The sequence below is a fragment of the Patiria miniata genome, unplaced genomic scaffold (assembly GCF_015706575.1).
Source record: "Patiria miniata isolate m_02_andy unplaced genomic scaffold, ASM1570657v1 HiC_scaffold_1, whole genome shotgun sequence".
Taxonomy (NCBI): Eukaryota; Metazoa; Echinodermata; class Asteroidea; order Valvatida; family Asterinidae; genus Patiria; species Patiria miniata.
In genome coordinates this window covers 12,224,689-12,240,290 of record NW_024037047.1, presented here as the reverse complement: position 1 = coordinate 12,240,290, position 15,602 = coordinate 12,224,689, and the positions used below count along the sequence as shown (strand labels likewise).

Sequence of the window (15,602 nt, the reverse complement as noted above, 5' to 3'; positions counted from 1 at the left end):
GTAGGCAATATTTTTAAGAGATGGACGAAAAAGTGTGGGGGACAAACCTTTAAAAAGTGGGGGACTTGTAAAAAGTAAATCGTGATGTGCATGCGCAATAAGAACACCGAAATGGCTAAGGAGGTGTCACTGCATTTTAATAGGCGTTAATGGAAAGCACGTTTTATTACGTTGTCGCCCAATGATTGGCTACATTGAACCACGACTAGATCGTGTGCATTTCCCCTTATCATGGTTATAAAAGACCACGCGCTTGCACAGTTTGGTATTTCTCGTGATAGCTGCACTGTTTTATCTTGTCCTATTGAGGCAGGTGGTCGTCATTTCAAACAAACTTTAAGGTAAGAGTGGCTAAGTAAGGCCGGTTAATTTTGCCGCAATAAATAGCGTTTGTATCGTTGAGTCCTGGTAACACTGTTCATTTGTTTGGTTATGTTCTTTAGCACATACGCTTTGTGTTTATAACATAGGTGTTACAACCGACAGCGGCTGGGTAACGGGTGAAGACGGTGGCTATACGGCACCGTCCGTGCACCCGGGCCGTACTGCGAATTTTGTTGTCCCAAACGACATCCACATGGGGTGTACGCTTTAATTTTTTTAACTTTACTTCTCTTAAAAACATGAGACAAATATTACCTATTTTTGCCTTTAAAATATCATCCTAAGCCTCAGATTAGAAAAGAAAAAAGTTCGGATACAAAACGGTGACTAGAACACACAACACCGCGAGGATCCCTCGCTGTACAAATGCACGACTCTACCGACTGAGCTATCGCACTGCTCGACAAATCCTGGACATTCATGGTAATATAAACCTGCGTACGTGTCATAAAAGTATCGTAGAGGGCGCTCAAAAACAAAGTATACATGGATGTATTTGGGAAAAGAGAAGTCGCGGCCGTACCGTGGAATTTTTCAATTAAATTCTAGAAGACATTTATTTCATACTCCTTTTAGAGAAATACATCAATAAATAAAAGATATCTGGTACACAGCAAGATAACAAATTCGATAAATATGTCACCAAAAAAAGGTTAATAAAAGGAAAATTTGCTGTGAACAAATTATAAACCGTACCAGTACCTCGAAAGTTTACAAAACGAACAGGAATGGGGTGTAATCTAATAAGCAAAAATTATGCAAATTGCACATGCGCAACGGTGTTTGCAAAAACCGGTCTTCGAATGCAAAGCTGTAATACTTGTGTTGTATGAATACAATATATGGCGGAGTAAAGTGTCCAACCACCAACTCACAAACCAACTTAAACAGCTGAAGTCCTCGGCGGGTTTCACACCATCTTGGGAAACACTGATTTACCTGCTGTAAAGTGCATCATAATTCCCTGCCGGTGGAGATTTTATAAAGAAAAACAACCGTTAAAATAACGCCATAAGCTAGAGATTCGCCTTCGTTTGGATACAAACATAGGGTGATCAAGTGGGCAACTATTTCATGGGATTGTGTCCAATTATTTTTATATCAGAACAGAAAAAGGATCATTCTGTTCAAGGGAATATACATCATTTGCTTTTGCTGTAATTTTCAGAACTGGATGGAATTGGAGGGTTGGAAATATATAGTTACACTGACTTTTTTGAGGTTTTGGGTTCGAAAATGCTATAAAAACTAAGAAGAACAATCATTTTCCTGTAGTCTGGTTCCCTGACTCCATATAAGAAGAAACAGAGCAGTTTACATACATTGGGGAATTGTAAGGTCAGGGAACCAGTCTAGCTGGCTTGTACCCTTTAATAGGTGTGTAATCGATTGCAAACAAGTGCGATGGTCAATTGGGGCCAGTATTTGAAAAAAAGCCAGCTTTTTCCAACGCTGGTCGGCCGACCAGCGTTGGAAATTGATACAAAAATACCACTTTTCTTGAAAATGACAGTATACCAGGTGCCATGATTTTACAGGATGCTTTACACTGTCATTTACTAACAGTCCAGCAAGGTATTTCAAAATGATTTGGGAGTTTTATGTTTTGATGTTTGCAAATGTTGTATTTTCCCTTTAATGACAAAAATAATTGAAAATAGTAAAATATATCAATGCAGGTTTGGAGTTTAATACATTTCAGTATACATTTTACTTACACGTACACCTTATATCCGATTTAATGCCATCTTCTACTATTGGGCGAATCCACGCCGGAATCGAATAGAATCGACCCCGACCTCGGAATCGGAATCGCGATTCCCCTCTTTGAGGAATCGATGTAGCCGATTCCAGTTCCCCGAGCGTCGATTCCAGTCTTCGCGCGACGATTTTGAAGACCGGCCAACTCAAACGCGCCTTCAAAGAACATCCGATTCTTTAACAAAACGGCCCCTTTACAGTTTTAAAAGTATGCAGTGCGTCAAAGACAAACTGATAGTACATCTCTCTGATGAAGCCGTCCTCTTACAAAAAGCTTTAACAACTCATCGGCATATTAAATATCACAAAGTGAGCTATTTTATTGTAATACAAAGGCAGCCGGCGCCGCGCCGGAACGGCATATTAAGTCGACGTGGCCGCGCCTGCCTGCTGCTACACATTTTCTCACGAAATGATTTTCTTTCTTTGACGTAAAACTTTTCATTTGTCTCAGCAAATCAGGTTTCCTATCATCACAGGATTTTTTTACTGCCACTGGAAACGGAATGCAGCTCCCGAAAATTTGAAAAGATTGTTGTAAAATCCAGGAAGAAAAAAGTTTGTCTCGGATTATTTTATCCTTCCCCGTCAATAACCAATACAGTCCTGCACTTACGTTGTTTGAAACAACCGGCAAGTGGCTATGAATCGCAGGCTATTTTCGAAAAACAAATCCCTGCATTCAATATGACAAATATGAACTGCAAAGTTCTACATGCATACGGGGTGAAAAATCATTCCCATAAAAGCATTTCATACCTAAAAACCGCTGTGAATAAAACACCAGCCGAGCGTAAGCGAGGGGAAAATCTGGGGCGCCCATGTACTGTATAATGTGGAGCCATCGCGTGTTTTGACAACCAAGTTGTATTTCTCATCTCGGGAATTCCCTTTGTAGATGAGCACGTGCTGAGGGCCTGTGTTACAACTGATAATGTAGTAACCAACCGATAACATATCATCAACCGATAATGTATCACAAATTGACCGATATTGTATCACTAACCGATAATGTAGCAAAAATTGACTGATAGTGTAGTAAAATTTGTATCCGATAATGTATCACGTGTCGACGGATAATGTAACTACAAAATAACTGTATCTGATAATGTATCACCACGGAACGGATACGGTACCAACCGATAATGTATCAAAAATCAACCGATAATGTATCAGTATATTTGGAAAAGGTGGAAATATTGCAAATTAATTAAAGTCTAATAAGTGCCTTTACCATGATGAGTCTCATTGAGAATATTTTATTTTAATTTGGGAGGGAGTTGCTCTGGTTTGGAGACGCTCTACTTCCAAGTGGGCCTAGGCTAGTGGCGTATCCAGCTTTTGATGTGGGGGGGGGGGGTGACCGCACTCGAACATCCGCGCCGAAATGTGGACAAGTTCTTTTCTCCGGACACTTGGCCTTCGTATGGGCTCCGTGCTTCAATCAAGAGGGCGCGTTTTACCAATTTTGAGAGCACCATGGACGTACGCGACTACGGAGATCAATGGACGGGACACAGCACAGCATGTGCGTACTGGACTGTACTGGTTCGCGCGCACAGTTACACACCACTTCCAGAATGTGCCAAGGCTATTAGCCGCAGCGTCTTCGCATGATCGTCAGGGAACGTCAGCGCGCGCATACGTTCAATTTAACTTGCGATGGTCTCCCACTCCCCCAATGACTTTGCATCATTTAAAATACGCAGTGGATGGACCGAGAACCAGTCTAGGTCCTCCACAACTCTCCGTTTCTGGCCGTTGGAGGGGCACTTGTGCACGGAGCCCATAGCTCCATGGTAAAATCAAAAACTGAAGGGGGGGCTGGAGACCTGCAGATGACACTGGGGGCGCTGTTCATGAAACAGATGTATCAGCGCATTTCAAGCTTTTTGTGTTTTTTCTCCCTTTCTCAGTACTTTTTAATATATTTCGGCGGTTGGAAAGTTTTAAAAATACCTCAAAATCTGCCCTTTTTTTTTCTCTGAATGAGAAAGTGATCCAATAGCCCAGACCCCCCTCCCCGGTCAAAAAGTGGGGCGGGATACATAGGACATAAAACAAACATTCGTGTACACCCTTTCCCCATACATTATCGGTTGATTTTTGATACATTATCGGTTGATACATTATCCGTTCCGTGGTGATACATTATCGGATACAGTAATTTTGTAGTTACATTATCCGTCGACACGTGATACATTATCGGATACAAATTTTACTACACTATCAGTCAATTTTTGCTACATTATCGGTTAGTGATACAATATCGGTCAATTTGTGATACATTATCGGTTGGTGATACGTTATCGGTCGGTTACTACATTATCAGTTGTAACACGTGACCATCAAAAATGAAATCGCGCGAAGAAATTCTATGTATTCCGATACGATTATCACGCTAAGAGTAAACAACAATATTATGTTAATATGTTTGGCGACCAATTCGATGGAAAATGCCAGTTTTTCAGGGTGATTCCACAATATTTTTAACTGTTTTGATTGATAGTGCCGAACTTAGGTGAGCTCTGATTTTGATCTTGCGTGTTTCCGCAGGGGAAACAAAACTTGTTGTCGACAGTCGAACATTTATTTTATTGTATTTCCTGCCCAAAACGTGACTTTCGTTTTATAATTAAATGACTATAAGAAAGCCATTACACCCACAGTGACCTCATTATTTGCGTTTTTATTGTTATGTGTTTGTTTGTTTGTTTGTTTGTTTGTTTGTTTGTTTGTTTTGTTGGGTTTTTCTGTTTTTGAATTATTATTTTTTTTGATTTTTTTTTTTTTTTAATTCTTTTTTTTATATTTTTTTACAAAAAATATGATATCGATTCCGAATGGAATCGCAATTCCCAAACGGAATCGGAATCGATTCCAAAAATGCTGGATTCGCCCAAGTTATAATTTCAGAGAAGACGCATATTCATCATACAATTAAAAGAACCTCTGAAAAAAGCATCATAGTAAATGAAGTTTAATCGTACGTATAGATAACACCATGTGCGGCGGAAGGGGGGGGGGGACAGGGGCAGATATTCCGAGGCCAACAAAAAGGCCCCTCTGGCGGTCATGAAAACAAAACTGCCCCTCAAACGCACACGAGAACGCATTATGATCGCGCTTAAAATTGTCTCCTCTTTTTATAATGCAAAAGTGCCCCCCAGAAACACACAAACCCTCGCGCATTAGCAAGATTGTGAACCTTCTCGAGATGAAAAACTATCCCCATAGCACAAACAACCCTCTCGCAATAATAAAATGTTGCCCCTCTCGAGATGGAAAATGGTCCCTTTGCATAGACCTTATTAGTCCAATTCAAGGGCGGACCCAGAGGGGTTACTGCCGGGGGTGTGCCGGAGACGTTAGGTCCAAGGGCTTTCTCAAGTGAAAAATTAAGAAATGACCTAAAGGAAAACTGATTACTTTCAAATTCTCCATTCAACTTGCGTGAATTCTGATAATTCAATATCAAATTGAGGGTTGGGGTAGAAGAGGAGGTTCAAAGACTCCCTCAAATCCAGCCTCAAATCACTGAACATCAATGTAGGGAACTGGGAAGCCCTTGCCCTCGACCGTCTAACCCGGCGCAGCATGCTTACCAAGGGAGCGCTTGCAGCTGGAACCAACCGCAGTGCAGCAGCAGAGCAGAAGCGGGCCATTTGGAAGGCTAGACCGTCAGCCCTAACCAACACACTACCAGCCCACGTGTCCCACATGATTTTGTGGGAGGACTTTCCGGGATCTGATTGGCTGATTAGCCACCTCCAGACCCATCGTTGTCTTCCCTAAACCACGAAGCCATGGTCATTTACGACTACTTAGAACGAGTACCATACATCATTACATGACAGCATTTCAAACCGTCCACCTACACATGTCAGCATGGTTCATGGGCATCATGCGTTCCCACTTTTTTATTTTCCCAAACTGTGCAGTAAATTCTAATTGGTTCGTAATGGTAATTCCATGGCTATGTCCTAGCAGAGTTTTTAAGAGCTCAGTGAATAAATCTGAAAATGTATTTTTCTAATCTTCTACATCCATTATCTAACGTTCAAGGAGACAAGCTGGACGTTTTGGATCATTTCTCTATATCGTTAAATTATATATCATATTTGGCTCTGTTACGGGACATGACTCTGCCTTTCCTAACGCTGGAATTACGCTTATGGAACTTTATGTCATGGTCACTGATCACTCAGAGCAATGGCAATCGCTCAGTGAGCCTGTTCAACATAAGCTTTGGAGTGCTCGCGGAACGGTCCAAGCGGTTGTGCGAGAAGTTTCGCGACAATTCGAGCTTTCTCGTGATTTCGACCACGCTGTTCATGTTTGCAATGTGTATTATATTCCTTGTTTTGATAATCTGCTTCTAGATTTGTTGCAAATCTCTCTCTCCCGAGCATCATGGAAGCGCCATTGCTTCTTGCTGTCATCTTGGGCTGTCTCTTGACAATTGGTAAGTAAATGTTTCAACGAAGAAATTTGGCAGCGAACGTAACATTACAAATACAGTTTGTAATACCAGCTTTCCCCTTCTTCCGACCACGTGATAAAGTTTTATGTTTTGTTGTGATTAGAAAGAGCCATTCAATCAACTAGAAAAATGAAATTAGGAAAGTTGCCTGTGAGAGTTAGTCAGTGAGACGTGCACGAGGATAAACAAATGCCGAACTAAGTGTCTTTACTTACAGGTCCATCTTTGCACTCCCCTATGTTAATATCTTGTGTTCTACGGGTTTTTTTCCATTGCAGTTAGCAACCCTGCTGAAGCCTATAACTATCGTAAGTAAGAAACTGATCAAGTATAATTATGTTTGGTTTGAGGCATGGTTATGTTTGGCTTTTTTTTCTTCATCTTACTTTACAGCCCTATGTTGTGAAGGCCGATATCTAAAGCTAACGTAATACTCTATTTTGAATGAAACAACATGCACACAGACATGTTGATGTTCGCCAGCGAAATCTTTGAAAATTAATTTCTCCCGTTTGGAAGACCGTATTGTCATGCAACTTTCAGGGTTCGTTTCCTAGATCCAACTATAAAATACAACTCGTTTTGATATGTTTAATATTTTTCGTTGAAATAGAAAAATAGGCTTGGGCACATCCACTTTTCAAAGCTTCATAGTGTTTGCAATATCTATCAATCTTTTCATGTCTCGTGAATATTAATAAGATTCCTATCCATTAAGGTATGCAGTAAAAAATTGCAGTATCGTCTCCTACGCAATTTATTAATTAATAAACATGACCCTTTTTGCCGGCTTCCATTGGTCGATACTGACACCGACACAAAGTCACAGAGAATCACGCTAATGAATATGCTAATACATGCACTTCGTCGTTGTTTCCTCAAAATCGGCCAACCTGAAAACCATACACGTAACATCGGTTGGCCAAAAAAATCCTCGTCGAAATGTCCTTGGAGATTGTCAAGGTGTAGTCAAGGTGTAACAACAGATTCAGTTTGCAACAACATATTAATAATAATCGGCATTTAAGAACGCCCTTTTAGTAAAATAAATCAGGGCACTTACAGTATTATTATTACCCCTGATCACTGGGCCAATAAAACATTCCAAATACCATCTCAGATCCCTGGGAAGTATACAGCTCGGTGCTGCCTATTAGGCGCAATCAAGCTAAATCAAATACATAGCCATCTTTGCCCTCACAGGTACCCATTTACTCCTGGGTGGAGAGAAACAATGAGTGACAAAGTGCCTTGCCCAAGGGCACACGCACCATGACCCCGCCAGGACTCGAACCCACAACCTGCAGCTTGACCCGCAGACCGCAAATCAGCCACAGCACTCCACATTAAGTTGAAACTCGGTATTTACTTACATGACATAAGTGTCCAACTATTCGTTGACTACTCCATTTATCTAGAAATTGAGATAAATTGATAGAATCGAGGGACCTTTTCGAACGATTTTTTCCACGACTTTTATGTCAGCTTGAACATTGACCATGAATGACGTTTCGGCATCAATAACGGCGATTTTTTTCACTGACAGAAATTAAGAATTTCTTCTTCTGTTATTATTTAACATTGCAATCATACTGAACATATTTTCTGAAACAAAAAATCACATTCAAAAAGCCATGATTTTTGGGCTGCATGAATTTCACTGCTCTGATGGTAGCAGATTGATTTTGTTTAACAACGGTGACGCTTAGGCCTTTGCAACCACAAGGCTGTTTAGTTTTAGTGGGGTTATTTTAAATGTCGAATTTCATTTACTATCACCATGTATCCCGTTGAGATCCGCTGTATAATTGTTATGTCGCAAATGATATCCTTATTTTGTCTTTAACATTTCAGTGTAACCTAATTTCAACATTTCAGTAATTGAACGCTATGACACTGAATTGGCAATTCATTTCTTAATTCAAGTCAATTTTTATGTTGAGTTTGACCAGCCCCACCAGCGTACGTCTGCTCACTGCAGTTTATCTAATGCCCTCATGCAATGACGTAAAACAGACAACTCTTCAGACCTGAGCGTTTTTAATTGTTTCCCTCGAATAAAAGAGCTAGTTATTGCCTACACGCCTGCTCAATTTCATATCGCCTAAGATAAGGTGTTGCTAAACTTTGGCAGAAACTTTTTCCACGTTAACCTCTACACAAAAAAATGAAAAAAATACATTTAACCGATTTTAATAACACCTTTTGTTTTGAAATATTTGTTAAAACAAAGAAAACAAAGAGAGTACCCGGAAGGCTTGGTGGCCGGTATATTTTCTTTCACAGCTCTTCAATGTGTGATTGATGTTATTGTATTCTGTGCAGAGCCCTGCAACAATGCCTGGAAACACTACAAGGGCAATTGTTACCATTTCCGGTATAATCTTAATGATGGCGACCGTTCTTTTGATGGACATCAGAAACGTTGCAGAAGCATAGGCGGCAACTTGGCCAGCATTCACGATTATGACGAGAATAATTACATCTGGCGTAAGTATCAGTGTGCGACTGTGGTTGAATGTCTAATCCATTTAATGACGTCATCTTACAGACTCGGTCAATCAATATCAGCGATAAATTTTCAGAAAAAAAGATCAGCAGAAGCGCTGCATATGGAAATGGCCAGTTGAAACGTAACTTTCTTTCTTATTGAAATAGAAGCCTTCTCTTATCAATATTACTCATTGAAAAACAAAGACAAACATTTGGCGCAAGCAATATACATCAGGAGCTCCTGGAGTGGTTTATTCTTTACTGCCAGTTTTCTGGCATTTGTTTTGGTACCATCCCATATAGACAGCATACGTAAGTTTGGAGCAGTGTGCCGGATCGGCTTCGAAGACAAAGATGGCAGCAAGGCCTTCCAGTGGTTGGATGGATCAGTAAGTAATGATGGGGTACTGTGGAGCCCTCAATGTTGAAATCATTTAATACTCTAGTTAAAAAAAATGGTTATATTGGTTTGGTCGGTCAAAAGGGACTAACATTATACATTACACTGGAACGGTACAGTAATCGCACATTAACCTGGAAAATTGAATCACTACGGGGATTTAACTCGAAGAATTAACGATACGAGACAGGGATCTAAGAATAAGATCCAGTTGCGGACTACTTATTCAGAAAAGGATTTTGAAATAAAACAAATTCGAGATCAAAGCTTGACAAAAACCTTGAAAAACACAAATCAAACCTAAAACTGAAATAAAACCTTTTTAAAAACCAACAAAAGTTTAAAACTACGTAGAACAAAGGTAAAAACCAACAAAAGTTAAAACTTAGAAAACAACAAAAGTTAAAACTTTGTAAAATCGAGGTATACCTAAAACCAACACAGAGCGTCAAAATAATTGATCTGAAGGGTACAGTCCATCATTTGTAATTTGTGCATTTTGTTCGTTTGAACCAACAAAAGCGCTCAAAATCTAAAGAATGGTGCTGAACAGCTAACTTGATGAAGTTTCAGCTCATAGAATGTTGTGTACTTCAAGAAAAACAGTTCTAGGACCTCGATTTCAAATCAAAAGATGCCGAGTCATTTTTGAATAGGGCTCGAATTCAGCGTTCTCATTCAGCCAATCGCAGCTACGTGATGTCGCACACTGAACCGACGAATCTTAGCAACCCCGCGCGCGTATGCGTCATTTCAACGCTTGTGTGCGCTTCGCCGAATTATAAACGAACTTCTTGTAGAAGTTCCAACGATGCTTCTTAAGACGCATCGTTGGAGGTGCCTTCTTACCTCCAGTTCTTCAAATGACAGCTTGCCAGAAAATATAATGTCACAGGAGTTTAGTGTCATTACTATCTATAAACCAAGTATGTTTTTCAACAATAATTTCGCCAGTTACCTTTTGGACTGAAACCTAAGAATCAAGAAAAGACAAAAAAGAAAGAGTACAATTTAGAAATATATCAAAAGAAGGTGTTCAAAACGAACATCAAAGAAAGTTACATTGGTTATATAGTACAGTCTAACTCTATGTACATCATGTTACACAAGATCACTAAACCCAACATATGCAATGGCAACACAAGTTTCTTACTGAATATCTAATGAGTACAAATCCATGGCCATATCAGTTCCACATAAATTGCAGTTAGGTTTTACCACGTCTAAGACAGTCAAAGTAAGCCTCAAGGTTCTGAGAAGGATACACTTGGGAGTAGATCTGTGGGAAATTCAAACCTCGTAATGGTAGAGACACAATCAAAAATTCATTCAATCTACATGTTCTAGGGGTAAATATTGTCCTCAACAAAAATCAATTCTCTAAGCGGGTCATGTCATCTTTAAAAGAGGAACCAAAATTGATTAATTTGATAAATATTGATAAATGTAAACTCATAAAATACATTCTTCCAACCTTAATACAAGTTTAAGAAAACTTAACTCGTATAAAACCGTACTCGGTCCTGACTTCAAATATCAAAAAGGTAAGGAAAAAATCATAATTGTACAAAATCCAAATCACTGACCCTATCATGGTAAAGTCATATATCAATACAAAAAAAATGTAATAAAACCCCAAATATGACCATACAATAATAAAATAGTATTCATAATAAAACTCACCAGATGACTGCAGCAGTAACGCACCTATCAACTGTTTCCCCCGCCCCTCACCCCAGGTTGCCCCATCCAAGACGTGGGGATTGTCACTTTTGAAGTCACAAAATCCCCACCCCTCGGCCAAAATTTAAGTGACTATGATCCCCGATGTACATACGTGGGGCGCACTAGTGATTGCTTTTACCATGTAGTACTCCAATGTAACGATGTAATTTCAGTGATCAAAATCCCCACCCTGGGGCATGAAAAACGTGACCAAACTCCGACATTGGACCTGGGGCAGCCGGGGGGGAAGAATTGATAGGCAATGGACTCGCAGGTCCTTTGTGAGTGAGTTCCTTATACAAGAGGTGTACCAATTTTCAGCTGGAGATTATGCGTGAATGCAATAGCTCAAAGTTTAAAATTAATACGATAAACCGTTAATTAGAAGAATTAATTTGAAGGTTGCCCAAACCCAGCTTTTAAAAAGTGATTAGTTAATACAGTACTCTAAAATCTAAAGTATTTACTCTTTTTTATTCAAACCAATTGAACGGAATATTTATAGTTTAGCAAAAGCTAAATATTTATGAAAAGTTAGCATACGCCTTCCGGTAAAAACATTTGATGCATTGTTATTTATACAACTGGAAGTAAACAAACTTATAAGCGGAGGCTAAAAATGTGTAGTATAAGCAGAATGCTATTTGTTCATACATACAACGCAAAGTGCTCACGTTACCCTAAACAAAGTTTTCCATATGCTGCAAATGACAAAATGGCAGAAGAATTGCAGAATGTTTTTATAGCATGTTGTCAGACCACCGATAAAGGTTTACTTTCTTGATGTGTTTAAAGAACATATGTTGCAACATAAAATGCAAAGTTTAAAGACTACTGTCTCTTGTTTTTAGCGGGCAGAATACACGAATTGGGGCCCAGGCCATGTAACCGTCACTGGTCGCAGGGTCTGCGCTAACATGCAGGATTCGGATCTTTACTGGCGTGTTGGTTCTAAATGTGATGACCCCGTAGTCTGCAGTGTATGCAAAAAACCATCAACCAGTAAGTCATAATACCTTCTTTCTCAAATCACATAACGTTCACATGACTCTTTTATCACAAACAAATTTAAACACGTCAGTGTAATTTCCACATGCCAGTTTCATTTGGTTAACTATTAACCTTCAATTGATTTTACAAAGCTAACCCCCCAAAAATTATTCTTTCTTTTTTAACCGCAGAACTGCCATGTGCAGCCAGCCGTTGTCTGAATGGTGGAAACTGCGTGGAACCAGGGTGGAATGGTGGAAAGGAGCCATCCGATTTCACTTGCGCGTGCCAAAAAGGTTACAGTGGCAAGAACTGTGAGTTAGGTAATGACAATCATTACATTTTTTTTCCTTGTGAACGCATGAGTTTGGTAAGTTTTAGCAAATGTGTCTCAAATACCAGACTTCCACCGACTCGGAAGTAAAAGCCACACGGCGATGACAAGTTTATAAGGTAGGCTGGGTTCAGTATGTGAAATGACGCGAAACACTCGGGTAACGAACCACAATGTTGCCCCCTGGCTTTTGCAGTGATAGGCATATTGGAGATATGTCTACTAATAATCACTACTTGCTAATTAGTTAGATGCTGAGTTAATTTTGACAAAAAACACCACATGTCCAAGAAGCTTGACTAACCGATTATAAGGGAGCGTTGGCCATAAAATGTGTAATCTTGGAACAGTTCAGGAGAGGTTACGGCAGCCATTGTCTCACGTTGAAATGTTTTTGAGGCAAGAAATTGCAGGTTTTGACGAAGCTGAATATTTTAAAGATATACTGTCATATTGCAACTCAAATTCTGGGTATGTCTTGTTCATAATTACCGCCAAATTCGAAAAGTTTATCAGATTTGAATGCTGCCAAATTTCGCTGCACCTGTTTCATTCATATAATCACATCCGTTCTCAATTGATTTCTCGCAGATAATTGAGAGGACACTTATATTCCTCAAAGCTCTCTTTTTATTGTTTTTCTTCAGATGTTGACGAGTGCAAAACGGCATCGTGTGCCTCCGGCAAATGTGTGGATGGTCGTGGCTCCTACGAATGCGTGTAAATCAATTCTACCCGGCTTGATATTCAGTTCATCCACTAAACATATTGCGGTATCGGTATTTGTTTTTGTGTTTTGTTCGAAGAAAAGGCAGTGTCTCAACTTTAGTGACTTAATTAAGCCACAAAGTAAGGACGCATTTAGAATAAACTCCATCAGTATATCACCCGTACCCTAAATGGTACATATTCTAACATTCAAAACTTGACTATAAAATGGCCTAATTCACTGAGGGTAAATATAGGTTCAAGCATTCTGTGAACTTCGTTGGTATGCTGTCATTAAGAGGAATTACCATAATATTGGTTTGGAACAAATACTACATTTAGAGAATTCTTGCACTACCCAGCCGGCTGGCTGCGAAGCCTTAAGCGTCGACGTTGTGAAACGAAATTAAACCGATTACGTACTTGGACACTATAACAGAGCAATGCAATTTGTGCACCCCCCTCCAAAAAAAAATGCCTTTTGAACGTTGTGGTTCTCAGAAAGCAGCCTATGCTCCGTGTCATTGAAATGTTAAATTAATAACGAGTAGAAATTCTAAACTTCATGTCAGCGAAAAAAAAATTACCGTCCTCGATGCTGAAACGTCAATACTAGTTACTGGTAAAGCTGACCTTCAAGTCGTTAAATTAAGGTAAGGTAAATTTCGACGAAATGTTGCGGTTTTTTTCAACCATATTTACTCACTTGCATAGTTTTCAGGTTGGCTAATTTGGGCGCAACATAATAAGCATATTCATAAGCGTGCGCGTGGATCTCCGTGTCGTCTTTGTATTCTCTATTGTTTCGGCCAATAGAAGCCGGCAAAAAGGATGATATTTATTAATTAACTTGTAAAGGAGGCTATTCTGCAAAATTTTACTGCACACCATAATGGATAGGAAGTGTATTAATATATTTGTGTGACTTGAAAAGATTGACAGATATTACAAACACCAGTGTTACAACTTATTAAAATGTACGTAGCTAGGCCTATTTTTCCAATTTCAACGAAAAGTACTAGACATATCAAAACGATTTTTAGCACAAAGTTGGATCGTTGATAAGGAAACAAACTCTGAAATTTGCATGACGATAACGGTGTTCCAAAGGGGGAGAAATTGATTTCCAAAGATTTCGCCCACCAGTGTGAACATTTCTGAGTGCATGTTGTTTCATTCAAAATAAAGTATTTTGTAACCATTAGAAATCAGCCTTCGCAACCAGACGGATGAACCTGTGAAATCACAATCAAATGGGTTTTATTACAAGAGAAATTAGGTAAGCTGCATTTTGACTTTTGAAATCGAAAAGCATGTTTGCTTGTTTATATTTTCTGGCATTTAACTGTTTAGTGGAACGATGTCTGCTGATTGGAGCTGATTTAAACATTTCTTTGTTTAGTTGGATGAAAAATCGGAGCGAGAAAGAGAAAACAGAAAGGCATTGTGATTGCACCCAAGCATTCTCTGCTATCTTTTAAGTTAAATTTATTTGATGGTTCATGGTTTTGATTTAGATAAATCTGAAACTGATTCGAATACATTTTAGAAGGTTAAATAGTAGTTATATTCTTAGTGTCGTAATATTGTTGAACTTTTCAATTGTATTTATTTACTCACATTGCACGATTTGTTTTCCACACAAAAGGAATCAGAAAATCAATATTAGTCTAATTAAAATACGGAAGTTGAGTGCCCGTGCGCAGTCGTGATATATTTTCCATAAATAGAAAATGTTTCAAAATATACAGGATGGTCCAAAATAAAGGACATCTATTTTTTACAGCAATTTTCACCTTCTTAGTTAACATATTTCTATTGCTTCTCTATAGTAGCAAAGTAGTAGCCCCTATAGCCCATGCGTGGTAAGAAAGCTTAGTAAAAGTCGCACGAATAGTGATATCATGCTGATAAGAATACAAGTCATGCATATGACACGTGTATACATTGAAGCAGTATACCCATAAAGCCCACGTTGGCTTCAACATGAACTGGAGGACAATGGGTATGGGACATTCCATACAAACATATTTTGTCATTCCGTAACGTGTTTATGAAAAAGCGTGATAACTATGACTAAATGCAATAAAGTTTCATTCCTATAAAATGCACAATTTCCGGTGTCAGAATTGTGTTCAAAAAAGTGGAACTCTCTTGAAATTTAATTTTTCTTTGGTTCCCTACTCATTCTATTGCGGTCATGAGAAGCGTGCTTAAGATGACGGAGGTGATCCAACTTTGAGGGCAAGGTTCAACGGAATAATGCAGAGGGAACCGTGCACATCATTTACATTTTTAACAGGTCGCGTAGCCACAAAATCGAA

General features: G+C 39.1%; 1 protein-coding gene across 1 annotated transcript; it reads left to right on the top strand.

The window, feature by feature from the left end:
- Positions 1 to 215: 215 nt before the first annotated feature.
- LOC119723466 (macrophage mannose receptor 1-like) lies at positions 216 to 15,315 on the top strand. Its single transcript, XM_038194137.1, has 8 exons — positions 216 to 341; positions 6,528 to 6,610; positions 6,907 to 6,936; positions 8,954 to 9,118; positions 9,425 to 9,510; positions 12,098 to 12,248; positions 12,428 to 12,559; positions 13,218 to 15,315. Exons 1-8 carry the CDS (start codon positions 232 to 234, stop codon positions 13,292 to 13,294), a joined length of 834 nt encoding a protein of 277 aa, XP_038050065.1. The 5' UTR covers positions 216 to 231; the 3' UTR covers positions 13,295 to 15,315.
- Positions 15,316 to 15,602: the final 287 nt, after the last annotated feature.